This window comes from Thermobia domestica, chromosome 15, assembly GCF_964235325.1.
Source record: "Thermobia domestica chromosome 15, izTheDome1.hap1.1, whole genome shotgun sequence".
Classification (NCBI taxonomy): domain Eukaryota; kingdom Metazoa; phylum Arthropoda; class Insecta; order Zygentoma; family Lepismatidae; genus Thermobia; species Thermobia domestica.
In genome coordinates, this window is record NC_137468.1 from 190,142,590 (window position 1) to 190,160,188 (window position 17,599).

The 17,599-nt window shown below is 37.7% G+C and overlaps 1 protein-coding gene across 2 annotated transcripts in view; it reads left to right on the plus strand.

The window, feature by feature from the left end:
- LOC145671416 (cytochrome P450 6k1-like) overlaps positions 1-17,599 on the plus strand; it is an 82,594-nt gene that overhangs the window by 52,839 nt on the left and 12,156 nt on the right. For both annotated transcript variants that reach the window (XM_081740586.1, XM_081740587.1), the window contains exon 4: positions 8,023-8,274. In XM_081740586.1, coding sequence (XP_081596712.1) covers positions 8,023-8,274 — 252 coding nt within the window. The remainder of the gene's footprint in view (positions 1-8,022; positions 8,275-17,599) is intronic.

Consider the following 17,599-nt stretch of genomic DNA (forward strand, 5'->3'; position numbering starts at 1 on the left):
AGATCATTTTGTAACTTTTGATGTCATCCATCTCCGTCACGATAATATTATTGTCATTTTTAACAATTTGTTTTATTCCCTTATTTGCAGTTTGCCACACTGATATATTTATTACAGAATTGAGGTTTGGTCCAGCGCCTTTCGAATTCGGAACCAACCGAACCGCCGAGCTTTTTGGGTTGCCTGCTATTGCAGGAAAACGAGAATTGCAGGTGGTAATGCACTTTTGGAGTCGTGTATACAATGCGTCGACTTCGAAACTTTTTTATGTGGTGATGCAACAGGTCCGTTACCCCTCCCCACATTCAAATAGTAGAATATTTTATAGTCGGCTGTTATGTGCGTCTTATGTGCGCTTAAGTGCGCAGAATTTCAGCTTATGTGTGTACATATTTACACACGAAAAGGATAATAGAAAAGTGTACTCCAGGGTAATGCCTGAGTGCGACATTCGAATCCAGACTTTATATTTCTGTGCTAAGTAGTATTTATATATGCGCTTATGTGCGCATAAAATTTCCATTTGTAGACAAAAATGTATAGAAAATTCATGACTTGCTCTAAATCAAAGAATAACAATTTGAGATTTCTGCAACAAGTAATACTCCATATGTGTGCCTAAGTGCACATAATATTTTTAGTGTGCTCATAAACAAACGCAAGATGTATCGTATTGAGAAATGTAAATCAGTGAAGTTCGAAGAACGCAATTAAAGCAATGAAACAAGATAGAAACTTGGAACAACATTTGTTCTTATATGCGTCATATTTGCCCTTAGGTGCGCTCAATATCATTTCTGTGCGCACATACTAACACATGAAAACGATGATAAAAGTGCATTTCATCAGGGAAACGCCTAAGTATATTTGAATTACGACTTCATATTTAGTTGTCAAGTAGAATTCTATATGCGCGCTTAAGTGCACATAAAATTTTCTGTGTGCGCACAAAATAGCGCAATATGTAGCTATGGTAATTGCAAATGCACTTCAGTGTAGTTCAAGGCGCGCACGTAAATCAATAACATAGAAACTGTGAATAAGATGGAGCATCATTTGTTTTTAGGTGAGTCATATGTGCTTTATGTGTGCGTATTATCAACTTATGTGCGCACAATATTAAGCCTTGAAAAACTACTAAAGTACATTCAGTGTAACACTTGAGTGCGACATTCGAATGTAGCCTTCTTACTTATGTACTAATAACCAGTGGTGCCCACCCCCTCATATCCATGACGCACCCCCCCTCAATTGTCTATCCGTAGGTGTTCTTCCATGAAAAAAAAATCTTTTCGATTAATTTTTACACCCCATCAAACATATTTATATAGATTTTAACCCCCCCAAATATTTCAATGACGCAATTTGCGTCATAGCCCCCCTTTGTGGGCACCCGTGCTAATAATTAATATTCCATATGTGCGCATATCGGAAGAAAAAGATACACCTAGAAAGATATTCAGAAAATTCATGACACGAGTAGCAGCTTGAGAGTTGTGGAGCAAGAAGTAATTGCTTGATGTATGCATCATTATATAAGCTTGTCACTAAACATATTGCATTGAACAGTCGCCTACATATTAGTTGTGGGTTAGTTATAAGAAGTAATGGGTCTTATGCAGAGTCGTTCAGATACGTAATTAATACCATACTAAAGAGTTCGACTAACCTATGTTTCTGCAGTAGTCAAGTCTATAGTATGACGCTAATCATACGTCAAAACGACTCCTGCATAAGGCGGCTAGTGTCTAACCCACAACTACTTATCGAGCCGACGATACATAAAGTGTAAATGAATTGAATAGCTTGCTTTACAGGAACCTTGTTGGGTGGTAATTTGTCTTGAAATCAATGCCTTTGATGAAAGTGTGTTGATCGATGCATAACATTCAAGATACAGGAAAAGTATGAAAGGTTTTCCATTATAAAGGATCGCTTGTAAAATAGTGAAAAAAATGTCAATTTGAATTTAACTAAAAATAACTTGCAACTACTGTGTATTCAAAAGTACATAGAACGTATGCCATTTATCTTTGCTTTTACGCAATAACATGAGGATATTTAGTAATAAAATGTAAAGTTGGTTGAATTTCTGGAATAAAGTTGTATGATTCCAAAATAGTAATAATTATACAGATTTCTAGCTCTGTGAAGTCTTTAACATCGTCATGCAGCACACGAAGTAATAATGAAGCCAAATGTACCGTGTTATGCAAAAGTGAACTAAGCGCCAAATTTTGAAAATCCACGTAAATGCAACGATTGGTTCCTGATAAGCATTAGAACGTTTTGCACAATCGAAAAGAGAGAGAAACCAACACCTTTCCAAAAAAAGAAACATAATTTCACTTTTGATTACGGCTACACTAATGCTGGACATCAACCTTTAAACGTAATTTTCTCAAAAGTATGAAAGTGGCGCTTAGTTCGTTTTCGCATGACACGGTACAAATATAGATACCATAGTTATAGTATTTTTAGGATTACTGTTAAATATATTGTATATTAATACTTAATTTACAGTTATTTCGGAGTAACTTCTAGGCATTTACGAATTACCTTTAAGATACAACTTTCACCTTTAACGTGCAAATTTAGCATTGCAATACCTGATAATATCTTAATTACTCTGGTAGTTATTCTTAATGAGCATGCACAGTTCCTTTCGAGTTATTGCTAACCTAAACTATACTGAGTGATAGGTTTTTGCATGCAAAAAATTTGATTGTGAGTAGCTCAGTTTGAAATGAACCACTTATAGACCTTGGAAACATATTTTGTATTTAACATAGACTAATAATAGTGAAAGGTATAACACTTTCGAGTAAAAACATTGTACAAGAAGAAACGTTTCAATACTATAACAGTATCTTCATCAGAAGTAATCACAGTTATAAAAAATATACAAAACTTAACACCTATATATACAGTCGTGGAAGATAATTTAAACTACCGCCAGCCAATCACTTACCACTTTCCATAAAAATATGCATTTTGTGTTCTGACACTAGCTAATCACTTTTCATTTCAAATTAAAAAGTTTGTGTCTTAACATCACTTATTCTTGTTATACAAATAAACAATTCTTTCACCTGTCAATCATTTCAGAAAAAAGTATAAAGAAAAAATTGGAAACGGGTTCCTGGCGCTCACCCAGACGGTTATGGAAATCTTGTACTCGGAGATCCTGATTTCCGGGATCGGGGATCTCGGGGTACTCGGGGATCCTCGTAAATCTTGTACTCGCAGATGAATATGGTAAGGATTTGGTCAACGGATACAAAAGCTTTGAAAACATGGTCAGGCCTGCATCAGGAATCATAAAACTCGTAGTGGCATAGCAAGACGGCAGAGGGATGTAAGGGGGCATCGTCTCCCCTAATTTCAAGTCTCCCCGGGGATTGAATGGCGCCCAACTTTGTGTTTTGCACAAATTAGTAACCATCTGAAAAGTGCAAAGCATTGTCCGAAAGTACAAAATCTAGCAAGTTAAACATGTGAATATTAGTTCACGTTCTTAGGGGAAAAGGAATAGCTCCGGACATTTTAATGTATTGGTAACCTCTTGGTAATAAGATGTAAAATTGTTCCATTATAAGCCTGAAATATTTATTTGGAACATGAAATTTATTGACAAATGGGAGATACTGACATAAATGCAAAAATAATGAGATAAACTAATGATGATACAGATCGCTACATTTCACATATTTGGTATATTGACGGGTACCACCGGACATGTAAGATATTTGAAAAAACATTATATTCTACACTTAGAAGGAACAATAAGAACACCTACCTACGAAGCTAACAGTGATAACATGTGTAATGAATATCAGTTGATTTTATAGAGGTGCAGTTGATGAGCCCAGTTATTGCACCACACCCAACCTTCATTGAACGTTTCACCACAAATTTTATATTCAGTAGTGCTTTCATGTTCGTCTGGTCGTATTTTCTCTTTGTTCATATGGTGGTTCATTAACTTCTTGCGACCTTCCTTTGGTAGTTCGTGTTCTGAAGTCACTTTTCTTTCAATTTGTGTCTTATGTGGTGAAGATATTAATATCGCACTCTCTCCAGTTCTTCTGGTTCGTGACGCTAAATGTCTCTTGCGATTTTCCGGCAATATGATGATAATTGTTCAGCTCACTAATGGAGAGCTGTTTACTAGTTGAAGGACGAGAAGATTTTGATTTCTCAGTCATATGTGGAAAACGTGGATCCACTGCAGACAACGAACAAATAGTAGACCTCTTTTTTCTCAAACGGTGCCGAAGTTGAACGTTGTGGGTCTTCACAGGTAGACATAGAGTAACATCTTGCAACACGAATCACGTTTGCGGACAGATGGCCGATGTCTGTGAATATCTGAGGGTTCAGTGAATATATTCCGGTGCAATCAAATCCATTCGGAGCAATGTCCATGCGACACACCTTTGGATATGCCTCTGAAACAAGTTGCACTACATCATGTTCGGTTATCTTTACTCTTGCATTCTTGAGCATCCACAGTAAAGAAGCTTCATTGCATGCGTCTTTAAACAGTTTCATAAAACACCTGACAGGAGGTTGAGTGGTATGTGAGGGAGTACTGAGCAGTGAATACTTTGATTCCTCGCATATTCCATCACTTTGTCATCACTTTCTGTTCCTCATGGCTGCCATGTCCCTCAACAATTAGCAGAACTAGGTTCTCAGGGGAACAATGACAGAATTTCACAAAGCGTTGCAAGCAAATTAAAAAAAAAAAAAAAAAAGTATCACTCTTTATCGAACCAGTACTTTGTGCTACAGCAATACTCTCGGGTGGAGCATCAACCATCAGTCTCTTAACTCATTCTCTGGCCACTGGATATGGAAACATCACTGCTTGATTCTTCACATACGATTTGGTAATTCAAGTTTGTGCATTACGGGCCGAGAAAAATGCTTGGGACGGGTGGTCTCATACAGTACAACCTGTATACTCCACATAATTTTCACAGAGATGGCTGTAACTAAATAAACTTGTTTTTAGGAATTAGATCAGAGTTTTATATATTTCATTTTAAATTAGATTTCCAACACATTAACTGCATTCACTTTTAGTTTTACGCAGTTAGAAGATGAATACAATCAGTGCATTTGAAACGTAAGCCAAAAATAAAACACGAAAGAAATACCAGGAAATGAGTTTCTTTAATTACAGCACGAGAGTTATTTTTAAATTATTCCTGTTGTACGCATCAGTAATGACGATTAGGAAACACAGCGTTTGTGGGGCCTAGGACAAGAGAAACCGCAGAGTCCGTCGTCATACGATTCTTCACATAATATCAAAAAGTATCGACAACAGAATATCGCCCATCAAAATATCATTAAGCAAATGTAAGTCGATATATTAGGTCGGTGCGATTGAAATGTCCGTAGTATGTATGGTGAAAAACAACACTGTAATGGAACCAAAAGATGGATCGAAGGCACAAACCTATTCAGAAGACAGAGATTAGTGTTATGGGCCCCCAAAGGGGAGCGCACGATGGGGCCCGGCTCCACTGGCTCAAGATAATGTATACGTAATATGCAAACCACGTATATTAAATACCAGAAATACCAGACGCAATTTACCAACCATGGAGATGCCCCCTAGAAAATTTTCTTCGGGCGCCCCTGATTAGTGCCCAGTCATCAAAAAGCAGTCTGTTGTTGAACAGAGTCATGCGAAACTGTAGAATAGAGTTCAATCTGATTTTATTTTACTTTTTCAAACTTGAATATTCTTTAACCCTACATCTAGTCACGAAAAACGTCAACAGTGTATTTTAGTGTTGAACACAACTCTTGATTAAGTTATAAGTACAAGATCTTGGTTAGTGATAAGCACAAGAATCTTGGTTAGTAGTGAGCACAAGAGTCTTATTTAGTGGTTAGTGATGAGCACGAAAAAATGTGGGTCTCGCATGCAAGAACAAGACCAAGACCATAGCGGCAAGACTCGCGTAAGACCAAGATGAACCTGGAAAAGTGTTGCACGCGCACTACTTGACTATTGTTTTAAAAAATGGAAAGAGAAGGATAATCATTATATCCTTCACTTTAATTTCTTGGCTTCAGTAAATGTAAATTGCAAATGTATGTGAATAAATTACGTTTTGTTGAAAGAATGTATGTGTATTTATTTATTGTTATTACTGGTTGGCATTTAATACATAATTCTTTGCTTTACACTCACTTCAGAAGATTCATAAGAAGTACGGATTTAAAATTTGTATACAGTATTAACAAAAATTAAATGTAAAATATAAACATCTAAATTGTACAGGGATTCTTTTCATTTTATACCGTACAATATCCATAATTACCTTTCCGACTTACATGTTTCACTCAATTCAATTCTGCATAATTCATGCCGTGACTTGCTCTCTTTGGATACCCACACTATAATAAAAAACAAAAGTTTCTTTCGAGTGAATAAGACGTAACAGATGGGTGTACTGACCACGAAAACGGTTCGCATTCGGAAGGTTTACATTGGCACATTTGTTCCACAGCAAAGTATCATTCCACAATTTCGGAAAAAAGTTTACTTTCGATCATTTGTTTCTGTCTGCCTGAGCCATAAGTATCATTATTGCTAGTTGTTTGAAGTTGTGAGTCCTTATTAACCCCTTTGGTACCACGTCATGAAAACGTATCCCTTATTAAGGGTCGTATTAATCCTGGAGATGCTGAAATTTGTTAGTGGAGAAAGGAAAGACTTAGTTCTACCATTTCTCCCTAGATGACAGCACCTTACTGACAGAAAAGACAATAAATGTGTTGTCTCAGTAGATGGCAGGCTTAAGGGAGCATTCGATTACGACACACACGTGTTTGTTTTAACGATAAACAATTAGCAATTTCGAGATCGGAAAGGGATAACCTTTGTCTTTGATCTTCGGTCAGTGTTTCCAACCTGAAGCAGCATAAAGTCCCTTCAAAACAGCAGAATTTCCCTTTTACAGTTCAAATGTTCCACAATGCAAATAGTTGTTTTTATCAGTAATGTGAATGCTCTTCTGACTCGCGCAAAATAACTATGTCCTATATAACGGTCTAGACAGTAGGAAAATCAGACGTGGAACACAAGGGGTTGAAAGCAAGCAACAAGAGTAGATGTTAGTCAAATACGATCTCGTTTAGAACTTACCTGGAGAACGGAGAATGGCAATGTAAGGAAGCGAATGCAGGTTTGCCCTTTTTATTTCACGCATTTAAAGATGAAAGCATAACTTCTGGATTTTCCCTTTTGAAATATAGCATCCCTAAACAAGGAGGGCTTACGCAGAGTAAGGAACAGAGATGAAAATACACGTTGTATGTTTATGACAAAAGATCTATTACGTATCAATGCTATTTGTTAATTATAATCGGAAAACATGTTTGCAGTGTTCGTAGCTTTCCGTAAGGAAATTTCCTTCGACTGACAGAAAAATTTCCCCTTTCAAATTTTCCTTAGTTTGTTGAGTGTCCAAATCCTATGACAAGAGTAATGTCATAAGATTAATTTAGCTGTATTAAAGGAAGTGTCGACCACGTTTGTTTCATTCATTGGTTTATGCTTCTACCCTTTCTACAAAATAATAATAATAATAATAATAATAATAATAATAATAATAATAATAATAATAATAATAATAATAATAATAATAATAATAATAATACGAACAAATGCAGCCAGCCAACAATGGGTGCTAATTTTGCTACTTTCAAAAGCACAGATACAAACTATTGTTATTTCTGAAGAACAAAGAAAAATTTAAGCATTTATATTGGTTAATCAGTCAGCACAAGAAATTTTCCCTGGATTTTCAAGTTTTAGAAAAAGTCAATTTTTTCCTTTTTGGTAAATTTACACAAAATTTTTCCTAGACTAGGGAAATTTCCCTCAAATTATGAACACTGCGCTCTTTTCGTTCTCTATTGTTTTCGCCTTTCTCATATTTACTTTCATTACATTCAAAACTAATGAATAATTCAGCTGTTTTTTTCTGTTTCCAGAGACGCTACGGAAACACCCTCCTGTTGCTCGAGTGGACCGACAGTGCACTAGCAACTATATAATTCCTGGGACAGAGGTACAGATTGACAAAGGCTCTGTAATTTCTATTCCTATTATGGGTTTCCACTACGACGAGAACTACTTCCCAAAGCCAACAAAATTTGATCCTGATAGATTTCTTCCAGAAAATAAAGCCAAAAGATCGCCATATGTGTTCTTACCATTTGGAAGTGGACCAAGGAATTGTATTGGTAAATTATTATCTTGCATTGTATGTTACTTATATTGTTTATATAATTTTATTTATTACCAAGGTTAGGATTTTTATAGGCTCACCTTTTTCTATTAGAGTAAACAATGATTCTCATAAAGTACACTGACTGAGCAAAATTCAGCAAGTCACTGATTCGCGGATGGACACCACGTGTACTCAGCGCCATCTGCAAGGCTCCGTGACGGTTTCAGTTGTGTGTAAGACGTTGTGGAAACTAGCTGTGTGAGTCATCCAGTAAAATGCAACGTCATCGTGAGTTGACGGCATTCGAACGTGGCATGGTGGTGGGTGCACGACGCATGGACATTCGATTTCGGAGGTGGTGCAGGAATTCGGCTTCGCACGTTCAACTGTGTCGAGGGTGTACCGAGAATGGGTGAATGAAGGTGCCACAGTCCACAACAGACACCATAACGGGCGTCGTGAGGCCTTCAATGACGGAGACCGGCGACACCTGGGACGAGTGGTCAACAGAGACAGCAGAGCAACTGTGCAACAAATCAAGGGCCAATTCAACACTGGCCGTGCTAGAAATGTCTCCCAGTGGACAATCCGTCGGAACATGCGTGTCCTCGGGTAGGGAAGCCGTCGCCCTACACGTGTGCCACTGCTAACCCAACGTCATCGGACACTCCGGCGTGTATTTGCCACTAAACACCACGAATGGACACTGCAACAGTGGCATAAAGTCATATGGTCCGACGAATTACGTTGTCAACTGTACCATTCCGATGGGAGGCACAGTGTGTGGCGCAGATCGTATGAATCGATGGATCCCCCATGCCAAGAAGGCGTGGTCCAGGCTAGTGGGGTATCAGTCATGGTGTGGGGTGCATTTTCTTGGCATGAGCCCCTTGGTAGTTCTGGAAGACACATTGACTGGTCCGCACTATCGTCAGCTGCTCGGAGACCATTCCTACCCGTTTGTGATGTTTCAACACCCTGACGACATTTCGGTTTTTCAACAGGACAATTCGGGGCACATCGCGCCAATATCGTCCGTGATTGGTTCGACGATCATGCAAGTGAAATCCAACAACTGAGCTCGCCAGCCAGAAGCCCTATGAATCACATTGAGCATATTTGGGATGTCCTGGAACTCAGGCTCCGGGCATTGTATCCTCAACCTACAAATAGGCCACAATTGACTTCGACGTAACACAAGAATAAATTTTAACACATACAAAAGCTCATTTTGCTGGATATTCATCTGTGTTCATCAGTAGGACAATGTCACAATTCTCGGTATCGCGGTCAGAATGTTTCCTGCATCTATTAGCTGAAATAGTTAAAAAGGAAACTAAATGTGACCCCGAGTGACTTAACCACACCTGATTGGACAAATCCTGTAAAAAAGATATTATTATAGCAAGTAAATAACAACTAGGTACCATTCACACCAGCACACAATCTTAAAACTTAAACTGACCCCATCAGGATGCCGCGGTCGGCAAGAGGGATTGCCGCCGTCGACGGTGGCAGGCCGCCGGTAGGCAGCCGGCACCCGTCCGCGGCGGCACGACGATCTACTTGTTCAAAATTGCCGACCTTTTGCCGAGGCGGCAAGCGGTCGAAAATCGTAAAAAATAATGCCCTTTGCCGACTCTTGCCGACCGCCAGAGTCGGCAAAACAGTCGGAAAGACCTCTTTCCGACCCTCTGCCGACTCCTTATGCCGGCCTCTTTTCGACGGCGGCGCCGGCGCATTTAATGCTCATTTCCGGCTGTTTGCCGACTGCTCGGCAAGTCAACTTCTCGACGGCGGCGCCGGCGCATTTAATGCTAATTACCGGCTGTTTGCCGACTGCTCGGCAAGGCAACTTTCCGACGGCGGCGCCGGCGCATTTAATGCTCATTTCCGGCTGTTTACCGACTGCTCGGCAAGTCAACTGTTCGACGGCGGCGCCGGCGCATTTTATGCGCCTTTCCGGCTGTTTGCCGACTGCTCGAAAGGACCTCTTTTCGATGTCGGCTTCCCGATTCTCCCACTGGCGGCATCCGACTTCTTGCCGCCGTCGAAAAGTGGCCCTTTGCCGACTGAAAATCAACGCTTCAGGAAGGCAAAATTTTCATCAGCTTTTACATTAGTCTTGCCTAAGTCTTCCTCCATGCTATGATTTCTCGACAAGGAGCACCCTTGGAAGTTCTTGAAGTATAATACTTGCATTTTTTTTGTGTGTCCCAGTACAAAATTGGTTCTTTTTGCTTTTTTGCAGCACTTTCAGCCAAAAAACAAGAAATTGAATGGGACATGGAAGTATTATATACTTTCAGAACTAGCAATTGTGCCCTTCATGAGAAATCATAGCACGGAGGCAAACTTAGGCAAAGCTACTCTAAAAAGTGGTGAAAATTTTGCCTTCCTGAAGGGTTGATATCCAGTCGGCAAAGGGCTACTTTTCGACTGCGGCAAGAGGTCGAATGCCGCCTGTGGGAGAATTAAGAAGCTGACATCGAAAAGAGGTCCTTTCGAGCAGTCGGCAAACAACCGGAAAGGCGCATAAAATGCGCCAGCGCCGCCGGTGGAAAGTTGCCTTTCCGACCAGTCGACAGACAGCAGAAAAGATGCGTAGCACTGCAATGAAAATCATGGCGGATTCCCACCAGTAATAAAAATGAAATGAAATCTTTAATTTTACGTCCCACGGTTATGCCGGTTAGGCTAAAGGAGACGGTGATGATGAATAATGAATGAAATGGTGGAATGAAGAAAGTGGGAGGAAACGGGAGAACCCCGAGAAAACCCACGCATACGGTGTTTGTCCACCACAAGGTTCACTTGGCGGGAGTAGGGTTTGAACCCGAGACCCCTAACACCAGAGGTGAACGCTCTACCACTGAGCCACCGCGCCCCCCCCCCCACCAGTAATATTGCACTCGGTACATACGCAGTACATTTCTACAATTCTCAGTACGATTTAAGTGCTATATAGAGGAAAAGTATCTGGGAATGACTTACAAATGCTTAAAAGCGAACTAAAAATAACAACTGAGCAGCTAATAATGAACGTTAAGAATAATTCAATTTACATGTCTGTGCGCCTAATGTGAAAAACTTATAACAGTCAGTACATTTTCCCCCTGAAAGCACATCTTTCACTATCACGACCACTAGAAACAACACTGTTCTATGCAATCAAAATTTGCTAGTTGCAAACGCTTTCTTCGAAAAAAAAAAAAAAAAAAAGCCGCAGCAATCCGTCGGAAATACGGTCTTTTTAGGTTGTCGTTTTCCCATCAACTATTGGAAAAGGATTTTAAACGTCAATGATTTTCTAAATTTTTTTAAAGTACAGGGGTCACACTCCCAATGGAAAATGAGATTTAAATAAAAATTAATGAAGTAAAAATTATAAATAAAAATACTGTAATAAAAGGTATGTGGTGGCGGAGAGATTCAAACCGAGCCTACACGCAAAAAAAAAAAGGTTAAAGTAAACAAGAAAAAGGTGGACAGTAACCATGTTAGTTTGTCAATATATGGAAAACAGAGACGTGTACCGGTATCCAAGCAGCCAAGCCAAAATGTCTCTGCATTTGTTGTAACTTTGGTATTAAAAAAAAAAAAAAAAAAAAAAAAAAAAAAAAAAAAAAAAAGTGGCCGGAGCGATCACTTGTCTGCTTACACCCATGACTATATTCGTAGAAACCAAACACTGAAATGCACTAAACACAAATTCTAACGACTAAGCTGTCAGTTCTAACTCTATGCCTTAAATATTTATTTAAATACACTTTAAAAGTGGAAATCATATTAAGATAAAATAACAATTAAGTAGGTAACTAATTGTTCATTTAATGCGTTCCTATATGATTTATACATTAATTGTATACAATGAAACAGAAAAATGTGAGAAAATAATTTATATCGTAAATGAAACAGCCACATGTACAGTATACTCATAGTGCATACCCATTATATAGAGAAAAAAGGTTAATGAAGTCATTTACATAAAAAATGAAGTGTTTTAACATAATACTTTGCAAAGATCCTTTGTTTTAAAGGAATTCTTTAAGAGAATACATGAAGGGAAGATCACAATTTTTTCTGGTCTGTATTAGCACTAAAAACACACCAAATTGTATTAACAAAATACAATGCACATCGTATTAACTTATATACATTAGCCTATGTAATGAACCTTATCATCATTTAGAACAGGGTGCGAATTGGCGGGGGAGATGCCAGGGATTTCCCCCCCTGACAAAAATCTTTCCCACCCTGGAGAAGAAAAATTTTATCCCTGGCAGGGGTAACTGTTTCCCCCTCTGGAGTATTTTTAAGTGGACATAAAGATAAGTAGGTCTACTTTGCGTAGCTAACCTAAATATTACTTGAGTGAAAATTTATGAAAAAAAAAAAAGATCTCACATCTCAACTGTTTTATACTTGTTAGTGTATATATATATATATATATGGAAGGGGAGGACTGGGTGCGCATATGGGTGAAATTCATCCCCCCCTGGGAAAATTTTTCAATTCGCACACTGATTTAGAAGTTATATGTAATATACCTTCGGATGTACTACTACTTTCTTTTTTTAAACAGAAATTTGTAGCATTCCATAACATTGAGTTTTAACACAGATAGCCTTCATACAGTATGTAAAATCAGAAAAGCAAATATATATGAAGTGATTACAATGTTCAAAAAAGCACTATATTATTCTAAAGAATTCCTGCTATCCATATTTTGTCTTGAATAACTCAGCCATTTTTCTTTTTTAGCCCATTGATATATACGAGGAAATCTTCCTCTGTTTCTTTGAGATTTTAAGGGTTTTACTTTTTATTATTTTTCTTCAGGTCTATTTAAATGTCTCTTACTTTGTGGAAATAAAATTCTGTGTTGTATGTTTTTAATATTCATAAATGACATCTAATTTAAATAATAATATACTTATATATACTAAAAGATCATTTTGACAAAGCAAGGGACATTTAAATAGATATTCAGAAGAAATCAGTAAAATCAGAACATCAAAAATTTTATTCATTTCAAAGAAAAGGAAGAATACTTCCCCTACAAATCAATGGGATAGAAAAGAAAGGAGGCGATGGTACTGAACCTCACCGTTAAGGAGCTTGTACTCTGAGAAATATAATTACACTTTCTCTCTTAACTGATTCCACGCAAAAAAAAAAAAAAAAAAAAAAAAAAGTTAAGAACAATATCAAACAACAGTTGTCTTTATAATTGAAGAAAACTTCAAACCTATGAAATAGTAATGTAGAATTTAAATAGCTCAGAATCAGGATTGTGAGAATATAGAGAGATACAGAAAATTTTACAACACTGCATAGAAAAGATGAAGTAATAATAAAAAAAGAATTTAACGACAAAAAATGGAATAGGGAGACTAAGGTAATATTGGCAAAACAAAAATCAATTTCAAAGCCGTAATTCTCAATATTCGCTTCAAAGGTAAGTGATGACCATAATTCCCGTGTGATTTGAAATAAACCGCATTAAAATGGGAAATGTTTTACAAATGTTATGATTGAATGAAATTCACCCGTTCTAAAAGGAAAAAAAAAACTGTAGTCCCACATATATCCTACCACTCTTCACAAATATCTTTAAGGATGTTAGTACATATGATTTTTGTCAATACTCTCCGTTAGTGGCGTAGGGAAGGGGGGCCCAGAGAGGCCGGGCCCCCAAAGAGGTCCGACAATGTAGTTTGATGTTTGTAATTTTTTATATATTTTTTTTATATATTTTTTGTTTGGAATTGTTCCATATGTACCTATAACAGCACTTGCCCCACCAAACACACATCCTGGCTACGCTACTGCTCTCTGTGGGTCTTCTTCCATTGCAACACTTCTGTATTTCTTGAGCAACATTTCCCCTTGCTTCCAGAAATAAATGAACTATCTAAAATAGAACAAATATAATGCTTTGTAAAATATACTCTTCAATGTGTACAGCGTTGGCACATCACGTATATTTATTACACGAAAATATACTTCATCACACCAAAACCAAACCAAACTACACAGTGTAATAGACCTTGTTGCAATGAACCGGCTTCAACGCTATATGTTAGACGCTATATGTTACAAGAAAACCTGTAAGAGTAATGAAAACTATAGTCACTGATGAAGAATTCAATTACGTCGAAACAGTTAACTTTTACTTAACCTTTTGTCACTCGCGCTGTTGGAAAAAAGCAAACAGGTGAGTAAAAACTAATGATTTTTACGAATGGGGTCGCATTAGCGGAGTCGCCCTCACTGCTATTCCTCAAGTGGCTCCTTCCCCTCTTTCACCCTAAAGCTCGCTGACGTGCTGCAGTTGTAGTAGCTTCCAGTACAGGTTGAGGAAATAGTTTCGTCTGCGTTTGCTTTTTTCAAACGCGCGAGTAGTTCCGTGATAACACTAGCAAACATTTATTTTTATGGAGTTTGAAATTTTCCAACGCGCGATCGTTAATGTGATAATTATTGTTTATGAGTGAAGTTTTGTTTTTCTAAGCAACGTCTCGCTTCTTGAATAGAAGTGAGATAGAGAAGTGGCTTGACAATATTACTGATGAGTCTGATGTTAACTATCGAAAATTAGTGGCTGCTGAAAGTGATGCGAATTGAAGTAATGAAAAAGTGAATGAAGATGATATTGATCATGATAGTGAAGCAGATAAGAACAGTGTAGATGCAGATTCAGATGCAAACGATATGGATGTGAATTACAGTTACAGTGAAAATATTGTTTCATTGGGAAAGACAGGAAAACAAAATGTAAATAGTAACTGGCAGCATCAGCAAAGACAAAGTGTAAAAACATTGTGAAAAAGATGCTAGAACCGAAGTTTACTGCTAAGGGTATCACTGAGTAAACAGTTTTTTTTTTTTCGAAATTTATCGATATAGCCGTGATTGATGAAATTGTAAAATGTACTAACAATTATTTGGATAAATTACGAACACGTTTCGGCGAAGAACGCACTGCAACTGTACAGCAACTTCAAGAGCAAAATTAATGACTTTATTTCGACGTCTTTATTTGATTGCCAAAAGAAAGGAGCACGTGATGATGTACGATCACTGTGGACATGTGACGGAACAGGAATTCTAATCGTAAGAGCAGCAATGAGTTACACGAGCTTTTTACTGCTACTCAGGGCATTAGATTCGATGATTTCGAAAGCCGATCTCAGAGAAGAGATATTGAGAAGCTATAGATATACCACATTGACTTGACACTTAGTTTTCTGTTCCAAGCGTTGCTATCGGCTGAAGGAATTCACTCCCTTTCGCCAAGGCTCTCTCGTTTAGCAACAGCTGAACCCTTATTCGCTCAACGCGTGAATGTGTCGATGGTTTGAACTTTAGTTCACATTTTTGCCACGGATCAAGACATTTTGACAGCACTATAGCAACAATTCCAAATATCCTAAGTATTTACTCAACAATTGCATGCATTACTTCAAATAAGTTTACTAAATATATTGTTTGTATCTCAAAATGTCAATGTTGGAAAAAAGCAAACGCGCGAGTAGTTATGTTACTAAATTTGGCGCGAGTGACAAAAGGTTAATCTTTATTACAACAGTACGGTCGCCACCCCAAACGAGAATCAGAAAAGAAAAGAAATCCTGCCGTATATCCAATGGTAGGAATTTGAGTTTCTTAAGAAATCTTTGAAACATTACCTTGAAGCTGCAAGTTAAACAATAAATCCCTAAGTCCCTCACCACACAAAAAGATGTATTAAAATAGAATATTATATTTAGTGAAGATAGCATTATATTACTTTGAAATAGAACTTCGATACGCGTCAGGGTTTTGCGACACTATTGTATTGGCAATTGAGAATTTTGTATTCGGCTGAATACAAAATATTACATCTTAAAATAAAACCTTGTTAATGGAACAAATAAAATGCACATATACTTAAATAAACTACAGGTAAAATCGATCAGGTGGGCAAAAATGATAAAAGTTTCAAAACAAATACATTTTATGTTCTCCTAGGAGTCAATTTGAGTAACATATCTAAAACACAAACCATCTGTAATAAGAATTCAATCGAATGAACATAACTTTGAGAAACGCTATAAAAAAAAAAAATCACAAAACTATAACTTTACATTTCTTCGTTTGTCTGCCGAGCTCCTTTATGGCTGAGCGGTTAGTGTACGCGTCTTAGGCGTGGGTGACCAGGGTCTGCTTCCCGGAGAGAGCTCACGTGGTTCGGATTCCACCTTAATCAGTAGGTCCCGTCTTATATAGCCTCGCTGCTGAAAGGGACGTTAAACACAAAATCAACTCAACTTTCGGCCTTTTAAGTTAAAATTTTCAGAGTACAAGCACAAGACACTCTAAATTCCCTGTTTAGATTTTGGCGGCATACCAACGTAATATATCAAAATGGCGGCCATTTTGTCAAATGAACGAGTATCTACGCTACGAAGCGCAATTTTCAGTCTTTTAAGTTGAAATTTTGACGGTAGAAGCACAAGATATGCTAAATTTGTTGTGTAGATTTTCTCGGCGGTCCAATGTAAAAAAAAAAAAATCAAAATGGCGGCTATTTTTTCAAAACGGCAGTGAGTAGAAAATTGTTGCAAGTTGTGACAATGACAATATTGAAATATAAATCACATTTTAACACTTTTACCCCAAAGACATTGAAATATTTCGAAAAAAAAAAACGATTAAACCCGAAAAAATCCAATTAAACTCGAAAAACACCCGAAAAAATGGGCCCAGGTGGGTTTGGCTTTTTCAAAAAAGCCCGGGTTTTTTCAAACCCTCGTTCATGATGAGCTTTTCTCCTGAAAAAAGTTTTAATAGTAGTCGCTAATGGTTTTCTACAGATGTTAATGTTAAATTGTTAAATTTTTTCAAACTTCCGATGTCCAAGTTTTTGTACCTACACATCGTGAAACAGTGTCAAGAGAAAGGGTTAACACTCGGAAAATGAAAATGAAAATGAAATATTTGAGTTTTACGTCCCACGGTTATGCCGGTTAGGCTAAAGGAGACGGTGATGATGAGAGATGAATGAAAATGGTGGAATGAAGAAAGTGGGAGGAAACGGGAGAATCCCGAGAAAACCCACGCACACGGTGTTTGTCCACCACAAAGTTCACTTGACAGGAGCAGGGTTTGAACCAGGAATCCCATGCACCAGAGATGAACGCTCTACCACTGAGCCACCGCGGCCAGCAAAAAATCAAAATAAGACAGTCTGGTGCAGGTGTAGTTTTGGTGCACTACATTTTGGAAGATTTACAGGTAAAATTCAATACTTTCCATGAAAAGACATGTTTATAAGGAACGAATTTCTACAG